At 36.6% G+C, this 10,607-nt stretch overlaps 1 protein-coding gene and 1 long non-coding RNA gene across 16 annotated transcripts in view; one reads left to right on the top strand and one right to left on the bottom strand.

Moving 5' to 3' along the window:
* KANSL1L (KAT8 regulatory NSL complex subunit 1 like) overlaps nt 1-10,607 on the bottom strand; it is a 176,944-nt gene that overhangs the window by 10,793 nt on the left and 155,544 nt on the right. For 12 of the 15 annotated variants that reach the window (XR_016231905.1, XR_016231906.1, XM_017343073.4 and 9 more), the window contains 5 exons: nt 9,495-9,619; nt 6,637-6,688; nt 5,197-5,309; nt 3,420-3,588; nt 565-2,279 (listed from right to left, as the gene is read on the bottom strand). Coding sequence is in view for 12 of the 15 variants with exons in the window: in XM_017343073.4 (XP_017198562.4) it covers nt 2,052-2,279; nt 3,420-3,588; nt 5,197-5,309; nt 6,637-6,688; nt 9,495-9,619 (687 nt within the window). In the remaining 3 variants the exon portion in view is untranslated. Of the gene's footprint in view, nt 1-564; nt 2,280-3,419; nt 3,589-5,196; nt 5,310-6,636; nt 6,689-9,494; nt 9,620-10,607 lie in introns of those variants that run through there. The other 3 variants (XM_089329907.1, XM_089329908.1, XR_011387126.2) reach the window with 2 other exon arrangements.
* LOC149127297 (uncharacterized) lies at nt 2,162-3,444 on the top strand. The gene is made up of 2 exons (XR_016231917.1): nt 2,162-2,300; nt 2,686-3,444. It is a non-coding gene; the product is annotated as an uncharacterized LOC149127297 (long non-coding RNA).

Raw genomic sequence — 10,607 nt, 5'->3', positions numbered from 1 at the left:
CTGACACCATAGAAAGGATATGTTAAGACAGGATTTCTAGTAGTTAATCTTTACAGTGAAATCCTTGGGAGGTAGGTTATTCAAAAGAAGCTTCTTTTACTTAACATTGTCTTATTTCCAATCTAATATTGTTGTTGTGTAACAGAACCAGATGGCTGAGAATATTCTGGAACTATGAATCTTTACCCCCAATGATAAATATTTAATACAAGAAAGTTCAGGTAGGCAAAGAGATGACTTGGTACAGAATTAATCCGTAAACTAAATATAATTGTGTTACACAGACACTACAGATATGTTTCAGCTACTTCATTCTTCTAAATCCTTTTGCTATGTAATAAATATGGTAAGAAATAACAGGATCAGCATCATCCTTCTTGAGGCCAGTATGAGTTTTGAGAAAGATGATTTGAAAAATAGGACTATCAACATGAATAGAACAATGGTTGCTCGGGTTTTGTCCCTATATTAAGAGGTAAAAATTGGCTTGATACTTTTTATTTTGGCTTATGAAAGGTTTATGCCATGTATACATGGTAGGTAATCAAATCAAACAACACAAGGTATATAGAAATAACTTTAATTAAAAAACTTACATAAAGATTATAATATATCAGATGTGACAAAGATTGTGAGTTTATTTGCCTGGACAACTTGTGTTTGTCTGGCTTTTGTTTTTTCTTAAAAAATAAATGCATAGTAAAACTACAAGCAAAAGTTTGTCAGTATTGAATTTGAATATTTTCTCCCTTTTAAGGGACCAGTATAATTTCTAATCCCTAACAATAACTTAGTGTCAAATCCAACAGACTAGGTTAAATGGCCAGAATTTTCAGTTATAAGGGTACTGTAACTTTAATAACCTTTTTTACATGACAAAGTGATTCATATAAATTGTCAACTTTCACATAGAAAACAAAAGTGGTATAATAGCTTCAAAAGGGATTTTCCTTAATGTACTCTTCAGTATCCAATATTGAAGGGATGTCCTTTGAAAAATTTTACTTCTCAATCTAGGAGGAAAGTAAGAATAGATGTTTATTTGAATAAACTATGGCAATGAATGACCAAATTAGCTAGAACTATAACAGTATTTCTAGATTAGCTAGAAACTAGTAATTCTAGCTACTTAGAAATACAACCATTTAAAAAATTTTGTACTGATAAGATTAACTTGTTGAGAATCTTAAATTGATATCTTCTCTTCAGGAGAACACAGTAGGTAAAACTTAAGTTGAGTTTTCAAAATTAATGTTTTAAAATGCACCAATATTTAACTCTAATTTGCTTTTCTTTATTAGGAGTAAACAAAGTAGCCTATGGTTAGTCCAACTGATACCAGTGATTTTGAATAAATGAGTATTGTGTTATCTGATATAAAGATTTCCATAAATAACTTCTATGGTTACATTTTTTTTTAAATGAGCTTCCTCTCCATAGTCAAGAGTTTTGGATATTTTTTATCAGTGGAAAACTGCTTTAAATATGAGCATATTACACCTTACATTTTATAGGGGGTAGTTCATACATGCACTTGCAAGTGGAGTGGGTCATTGCCAATGTAGTTTTAAAATTACATGTGTGGTATGTGTGTGTGTGTATGTATGTATATATATCCTAAACACACATTTGAATATTCTAATATATTTCTAATGCAAATTTAATGAACTGACATGTATAGAAAAATAATAGCTGTCATTTGATGCACATACTTGTGTGTGTGTGTTTGTATGCACATGTGGTATATAGTCTTAAAAATTACTCAGTAATATGATTTGCCATCAAATTGCAGTTGTTAGTATCCTGGTGCTTGTAATTTGTGTGATAAACACAAATGACTAGCACTTGTCTAGGGAAAAACTAGTTACTGCTGTGGTTCAAGAAGGAAAAAGAGACTTATCTTGCCTGTTTCATAAACAGCCTAAAAGGTTAATACATGCAGTACACGCTCTTATTCTGGAATTGTGACCAGAGAGGGTGAGGGATCTAGAACAAGCCTTTTTTTCTTCTGTCTTCCCTTCAGTTACATAGTTTTCTTAACCTGTTCGGTGTCACCTATTTTTCTTAACATTAATGAGTCCCAGGTCAAAAGTTTTGTACTCTTCCATTCCAACTGACTGCTTTTTTGGATGGTGGCCATTCTCTGCACTGGCACAGAAGAGTTCACTGTGCAGAGCTGTGCTTGACTTTTCTGTCTGATCCTTTTTTTCATCTTGGCATAATAAAGCTGCTGTGTCTTCATCTTTCAGTGGAAAAGCCCGTCGGTCCCACCACAGAGACTGAAAGGGGAAACATTCTCAGTTAAGTTTCAACTATTTTGTTTAAATTCATGTATTAAAAATCTACAAATATGAATTTTGTAGTAATCACTGCTCTTTTAGCACGCAAATGTACAAATTGTCATTTGGCCCTAATCTCAATTCAAAATGGAATGTCCTGAGAGTTTAATGTTTTGGGAATTAGTTTTTTTACTTTGCCTTTGCCAGAAAGGAGATGCTGCCACAGGGCAGTGGTCTTCATTTTTGGTCTAAAAACACTTTGAGAAAGCCACTTTAAAAGTGTTTTATAAGTGATCTACTTTAGTTTTTTCATTTTCATCCCATTATTATACATGTCTATTGAGTTATTCTTTGAGCTTTCTGTAACTTGCCTACTAATTTCTATAGTCTCTACTCTCCATTCTAGATCTGGTTCTTTTTCATCATTTATTTATGAAGAGAGGTATACAAACTTTATGGATGCTGTGTAAGAGAACACGCCCCTTGAGGTAGGAACTGGATCTATAGAGACAAGTAAAAATCTATAAGAAGAGGAATAGAAATAGCAGCTAGCATTTACTGTGTACTGGATGCTTTTCTCCATTAATCAGATTTGTTTTGTAATAACTTGGATAGCATTACCATTCCCTAATAAATGAGTATGTAGAAGTTCGTACTGAAAAGTTACACCAGAAGGTAAATGATTGTAGTTAGTGATGGAACTAGAATGTTGGAACACAGATTCTCTGATTCCTACACGTCATTCTAGATGGAATTGTCTTACTGAATTTTTGTTTCTTGAGAGAGAGACAGAGTTCCTATCTGCTAGTTCACTCCCCATATACCTGCAATGGTTGGTTCAGAGCCAGGAGCCAGGAACTCAAGTCTGCTGTCCCACATGGGTGTCAGGAACCCAATGACTGGAACTGTTACTGCTGCCTCTCAGAGTGTGCCGGAAGCTAGAATTAGGAACTGTAGGCAGGACTTGAACCTGGCTTCTCCAGTGTAGGATGCAGGCATCCTAACCAGTAGGCTAAGTGCCCACTCCCTGTCTTAGTGAATTTGTTGTATAATGATGATAAATCACTTTCAGTAAGCAGTTTCTATAAACAAGTGGAGAAAAAGGTAAAAAGGAAATTTAATCCTGTATGTTATACTTACCTTGATTTCTTGACTTTCACTTAAAGAAGGTGAGCCATGTGCACAAAGATCATGATTCTCTGAAGAAAACTTCAGAGTACTTTCAGCAGGACATTGTTGACCACTATGAAAGTCACTGGGGTACTCTTTGAAAAGCAAGTCCTGTCCTTCAGTGTGCTTACTGAAAGCTCTAAGAAAAACAAGAAAATATGCAATTGTTTTTTTTATAAGGTCTTAACATTTTATGAAGCAGACTTACCAGTTTCAAGTTATTGTGACTTTTCTTTCAATAGTTCTGAGAAAAGTTTTAAAAATTCATCTGATGATCATGATATAATTTCCATATCTCAGAGGCTTAACTAGTACTTTATGAAATATTTACCAGATTATAATAGTGGTCTTTGTCTTATGATTTGGTTTGTTTTTGTTTTTCAGAATACAAGAAAGGGAAACTATGACCCTTAAAATTTTTTGAGTTCCTGGGAGATTCTATAATTATTATACTATCATTCATGAAGGACTCCATTTGCACTTTCTGTTTCTGGAAAGTTTTATCTCTGTAACGTGGAAAAGAGAATTCGAGAATCTCATCTATGTTAGGAGAACTCTTAGAACAAGGATCTAGAGTAAATCTGGATAGCTTGTGACTTAAATAGAAGTGCTTTTTAATGATACTAATGAAACAAGAGATGCCACTTAACTAAAGTTACTATCAGACTTCACCTTATCTTGGCTTTTGAGTTTGGCTGTATTAAAAATAATCAAATGTAGATACAAAATACCCAGGGATTCTGTGACATACCTAAGTACTAATTTTGTCTGAATTAAACCTCTTTCCTCAGAAGTCTGAGTTTTTAAAAAGTACAGAAAGTCTGTGGGAAAATGGAGTGAAAAGATGAGTTTAGGGGCCAATGTCTGGCTTGTTGGTTAAGACACCTCTTGAGATACCTGCATCCTATATTGTAGTACCTGGGTTTGTGTCCTGGTTCCACTCTGATTCTACAGTCATGTTATTTCACACCTTAGAAAGCAGCAGGTAATGCCAGAGTTAATTGTGTCCCTGACACCTGTGCAGGAGATCTGACTTTGGCCCAGACCCTTGACCATTGCAGGCATTTTGGAGTAAACCAGCAGATTGGAGCTCTCTTTGTCTCTTTCTGCCTCTCAAGTATATAACAAATAATTTGAAAGAATGTTTATTTTGGGGCAAAGAATTTTTGAAATTTTTGCATAGCTTTTTTTTTTTTTTTTAAGATTTATTTATTTGAAATCCAGAGAAGAGAGGGAGAGACAGAGATATCTTCAATCTATTGGTTCACTTCCGAATGGCCAAAACAGCTGGAGTTGGGCCAGGCCAAAACCCCAGAGCCTGGAATTCTATACAGGTTTCCAGTGTGGGTGGCAGAGGCATAGCTTTTTCATTTTTTTCATGAAATTTTTGAAGACCCCTCATTTTTTTGGGCTTGAATTTTTAAACTTTTAAAAATTTAAAAAGATTTATGTTAAATAATGCATTTTTGAATTGTTTATGTTAAAATGGGTTACCCAAATTCTAACCTCCAATCTGTGGCCACTGTTATAGTAGATTGAAATGACCCACTCTATTAATATAATTTACATATTATTTGCTAGCTAAATATATTCTTGAAGCTGACCATGAACATTTGAAGGAATGGAGTAAATGTAATTAGCTTACATATACTTTGAATATTAATTGAAATTGAGTCTGTGCAGTGTGTATTTTTTGCTTATTTCATATGCCTTCCATGATTATGTATTTTAAATTTATAATACTTGCCTGCTGTTTCTTCTGTGCCACTTGCTTTGTTCCCAGAGTGACCACCTGGCTTGCTCTCTCTCTTCATATTTTTTGTGTCTTAGGGAGAAGACTTCATCAGAAAGATCTTCTATCTGGAATTAGAAATAAAAATTTTTGCTTTTATCAGAAACATTTTGAAATATGGGACAGGTTTCAAACAACTCATCTAGAGAACAATAGGAAGCAGTCTCTAAAATAAATACAATCTGTGTAAGTCAAGAGAACAAATGTTGGTCACTCAAATTCCTGAAAGCAGAGAGTCAGAAACTTCTTTTTCTAACTTTTTCTTTTGATTCATTTTTGAAGACTGGATTATAAGTGGTATTGATTGCTCATTATGGAGCACACACTGATCCAGGAACATGTTAATGTTAATGTCAAAGAAAAGGAAAACTGATTATTTGAGATAAATCATCATTAACTTAATGAATGACTTAACTGGAGTTGTAACCTGGATAACTATTATTTCTAGAGACCATCACTTTGGAAGTAGCTTGGTTATCACGTATTTTTTCCTTGAAATTGTTCTTATCAAAATTAATTTTACTCATTATAGTCTCTTACCTGCAGTTTTATAATCCAAAAATCTGAAAAAACAAGTTTTTCATAAGTCATTTGGTGACAGCCTGATATAGAATGGTGTGAGGCTGCCAACTGAGCATTTCATTTAATATTTGATGTTAAAAACTTATCAAGACCCTTCAGGTATCAAATGACATCTGTACCACATTCATTTTTATTTATTTGAAAGAGTTACAGAGAGAGGTAGAGACAGAGAGAGGGGTCCTCCATCTTCTGGCTCACTCCCCAGATGGCTGCAACAGCTGGAGCTGCGCTGATCTGAAGTTAGGAGCCAGGAGCTTCCTCTGGGTCCTCTACATGGGCGTAGGGGCCCAAGGAATTGGGCCATCTTCCACTGCTTTCCTAGGCCATAGCAGAGAGCTGGATTGGATGATAAGCAGCCAGGACTAGAACCAGCACCCATATGGATGCCAGCACCTCGGGCCAGGGCTTTAACCCACTGTGCCACAGCACTGGCCCCATCCATTATTATTTTAATATTAATAATTAACCTAGTTTAAAAGCAAATTGACCCTAATATTTCGGAAATGGTGTTGTAAACTTGAATATTGAAATTTAGGCTCCTCATACAGAAAAATTAATACCAAGAGGGAAAGTAAATACTCAAATTTAGTATCTATAATCCATGTAAATGACACATTTTACTTCTTTTTTATTGATATATGTTTTTGCAGTAACTTTGCACAGAAACATTTTTCTATCTAGTACCTTTTTGAGAGAAATTAGTACCTTTTTTTTTTACAAAAGCAAAGAAGTCAGAAGTTACTTTAAAATGTCAGATTAAGCAAGCTTCATAATATATAATGTACAATTATCCCATTATAAAAGGCAACTTACCTCTTCACCTAGATTATATTCATCCAAAGGCTGAAGAACAACCATCCTCCAGCTGTTGAAGATAAAAACCAATTTATACACCTTTTATTATCTTAGCTAAGTGTAGCAGTTTTATTCTCTAAGCACAGCTAAGTGCATTCATGTTTTGGGACTTTCTAATCATTATAATTTAATACTTTGTTTTTGAAGAGAGAAAAATATTTGTATTAGTAGGAAAAAAGAGGAGTCATTACTTTGGCTTTACAGTGAACAGTCTCTTCTGCATAGCTGCATTTTATACATAGTAATCACGAACCGACTTGGAGCAAGTCAGAGGTATGCTGATAAGCTGGCTTACCAAAAGAAAGAAAAATAAAAAGGACCTGATTTGGATTTGTAATTTTACTAGGTTCTTTGGTGTAAAAATGCCTATCATGGCACATTTGAATTAACCAAAGTTTTAACTGGTGTACAGAACAACCACATGAACCAGTAGCTCCATTCTACCACCAAATCAAAAAACATCAGAACCACAAATGATAGTCTTAAGTATAAGATATCTAGGAGTTTTCTAGAGCAAGAATGAGGAATGTCCAGCCTGTGGGTTGGGTAAGACCCATGGAATCATTTGGTCTGGCCTTGCCAAGGCAACTATAGGTGGAACTTGAAATTAAATAAATCTATAGCAGGCTCATTTTTAAGTTGATAATTTTGTGTGTTATATGATGTTATAAATACTCACATGGCCCTTGGCAGAGAAAAGGTTTCCTATCCTTGTTCTAGAGTATTAGCTTTCTTAATAAGTCAAAACAGTTTTGTAGTAAAAAGATAATTAGAATACAGATGGATAGGAATTAACCGCAGTTGTCATGTACTTCATGTCTTTGTCCTAACATTTTCTCTGTAATTCCTGGTTCCACACTGATATTCTTTTCTTTTTTTAAAGATTTTATTTATTGGGGCTGGTGCTTTGGTGCAATGGTTTAAAGCCCTGGCATGCGGCACCACCATCCCATATGGGCACTGGTTTGAGTCCTGGCTGCTCCACTTCCGATCCAGCTCTCTGCTATGGCCTGGGAAAGCAGTAGAAGATGACCCAAGTCCTTGGGCCCCTGCATCTGTGTGGGAGACCCGGAGGAAGTTCCTGGCTCCTGGCTTCGGATCGGCGCAGCTCTGGCCGTTGTGGCCAACTGGGGAGTGAACCAGCAGATGGAAGACCTCTCGTCACTCTGCAACTCTTAGAAATAAATAAAATCTTTTTTTTTTTTTTTTAAAGATTTATTTATTTATTTGAAAGAGTTACACAGAGAGGAGAGGTAGGGGCCCAAGGACTTGGGCCATCTTCTACTGCTTTCCGAGGCCATAGCAGGGAGCTCGATCGGAAGTGGAGCAGCCAGGACTCGAACTGGCATCCATATGGGATGCAGGCACTGCAGGTGGCAGTTTCACCCACTGTGCCACAGCGTTGGCCCCTCCACACTGATATTCTTAGAAACTGTTTTCATGATTGTTTTTTGTTTGTTGGTTTGTTTGTTTTTTTTTTTGACAGGCAGAGTGGACAGAGAGAGAGAGACAGAGAGAAAGGTCTTCCTTTTGCTGTCGGTTCATCCTCCAATGGCCGCCACGGCTGGTGCGCTGCGGCCGGCTCACCGCACTGATCCGATGGCAGGAGCCAGGTGCTTATCCTGGTCTCCCATGGGGTGCAGGGCCCAAGCACTTGGGCCATACTCCACTGCACTCCCTGGCTACAGCAGAGAGCTGGCCTGGAAGAGGGGCAACCGGGACAGAATCTGGCGCCCCAACCGGGACTAAAACCTGGTGTGCCAGCGCCGCAAGGCGGAGGATTAGCCAAGTGAGCCAAGGCGCCGGCTGTTTTCATGATTGTTAAAAATATTGGCTTACTTCACTGCCAGTAAGAAGGCACTCTGTACACCCTGAATAATATTCAGGGACCCACAGTTTGGCTTTTTTTTTTTTTTTTTTTTTGCTTTCACTCTCTCTATTAACCTGTGCAAAATCTATCTAGCTAATAAACCTTGTATACCTGACTATATACCTTTGTTTAGGTATCCCTATGTAAATACCCTCTACATTCATCAATGTCTTCCCAGATTTTCCTACCTATCTTAGGAGTTTATTGGTAACTGCAAAAACACCAAAGTCTTTTTGTTGTCACACGTGTTACTGTCTAAGGGTATGAATACACCATGCATAGGTAATTCCTTTCTTCTCTGAACTCTTTAATTTTTGAGAAACTGAGCTGCCATTTGCTAGTTCAATCCTCAAATGCCTGCAACAGCCAGGGCTGGGCTTTACTGGGACCTGAGCTGGAGACCCAGAACTTGATCCAGGTCTCTCACTGTGTGTGGCAAGACCTAGTTACTTAAGTCATCACTGCTGCCTCCCAGGGTCTGCATTAGCAGGAAGCTGGAATCAGAAGTGAAGGTGAGGATTGAGCCCAGATGTTCTGATGTGGGACACAACATCTTTACTGCTAGGCTAAATGCCCACCCCCACACCTCTGTCTTTTTTAGGGCAAAGGATTGTTTGTTCTTATTGTTTTTAAATCACTAAAGTATTTTAAGTGTCATATATATAACAGGTACATAAGTATAACTCTAAGGATGCTAAAGTAAGTTAGTGCAGCAATTCCCAATTTGTAATAAGAACTCAGAAGTTTTAATACTACCTGGTACTTTTTGTTCCACGTGAGTAATGTAAAAGTTGCTTTTACCATTTTCCTTACATAGCTATCCAGATACCGAAGGTAGGGTGGGAGAACATCTTCTTTTCGTTAATGAAGGTTCTAACTTTGCTTTGAAATTTTAAGTTTGTTAAAGAAGTAAAGAAGAAACATAAAAAGATGTAAGTACACATACCTTGGAGTAAGTATTTCTTTGTATTGGAGTTTCTCTAACTTAGCTGGGGCTACTAATGACATGGGAATCACAATGTTATCTATGTCATAAGAGCTCTCACTTCTCAATCTCCTTCGTGTAGTATTCTGCAAAACAGGATTATAGTACTGCTTTATAGTTACATCTGTTTACCTGTAGTGATACTCTGTGAGTCATTTACAGATAGTATCCTAGTGTACCAGTTATGTAATTTTGGCAAATACAAATTTTGGCAAATGTTACAGAATCTGATTTTAGAATGTGGTGGGAGGGGAGAAGGCAGTGTTTGGTGCAACAAGTTAAGATGCTAAGTAAGGTGCCCACTTCCTGTGTTGGAGTGTCTGGTTTGAGTCCCAGCTCCTCAGTTTCCAATCCTGCTAATGCCCACCTTAGGAAGCAGCAGTTTATGGTTCAAGTACTTGGGTCCCTGCCAACCACAATGAAGACCCAGACAGAGTTGTGGGCTCCTGACTTCGGTGTTTTTCAGCCATGGCTGTTGCAGGCATTTGAGAAATAAACCAGCAGACAGTAGATCTCTGCCTGCCTGCCTTTCAAATAAAATTTAAAAAAATTTTTTTAAAGAAACATTAAGAAAACTAAGCATACCTATCTTTTGTAAGCTAATAACCTTTTGGCAGCTATGTAATATATATGTATATACATAAACATACAGGCTTGTTTATAAAACTGTAAAAGAATGAATGCCTTAAATTGCAAAGCTCTTAAGTCAGAAGACGAACACAAAATACACTAAATGTCAAATTAACAAACTTTTTGTTAAGAAAAAGTATGAATTTTTTTTGCTGAGCTTTTTAAATAAAGATTATTATAATCTTTGTTCTTTATCCCTGTACTTCAGAATAGTAATTTCTAGACCTTCCCACCTTTAGACCTTTAGAACAAAACAAGTCCTAAATTTTCACTACTAAGACTATATTTAGGTTTGTATGTGAAGGACTAGAAGTGGTCGTGATAAGTTGAAGTTTTGTTTTTATATTCAAAATCTTTATTTAGGCAGAGAGGTAGAGACAGTCATCTGTTGGTTCACCCTCAAATGCCCACAATGCCCTGAGCCAGGAACTCAAACTTGATCTC

This window comes from Oryctolagus cuniculus, chromosome 3, assembly GCF_051225735.1.
Source record: "Oryctolagus cuniculus isolate XC-2025 breed Fujian yellow rabbit chromosome 3, ASM5122573v1, whole genome shotgun sequence".
Lineage (NCBI taxonomy): Eukaryota > Metazoa > Chordata > Mammalia > Lagomorpha > Leporidae > Oryctolagus > Oryctolagus cuniculus.
This window is presented reverse-complemented; position numbering and strand designations above follow the sequence as displayed.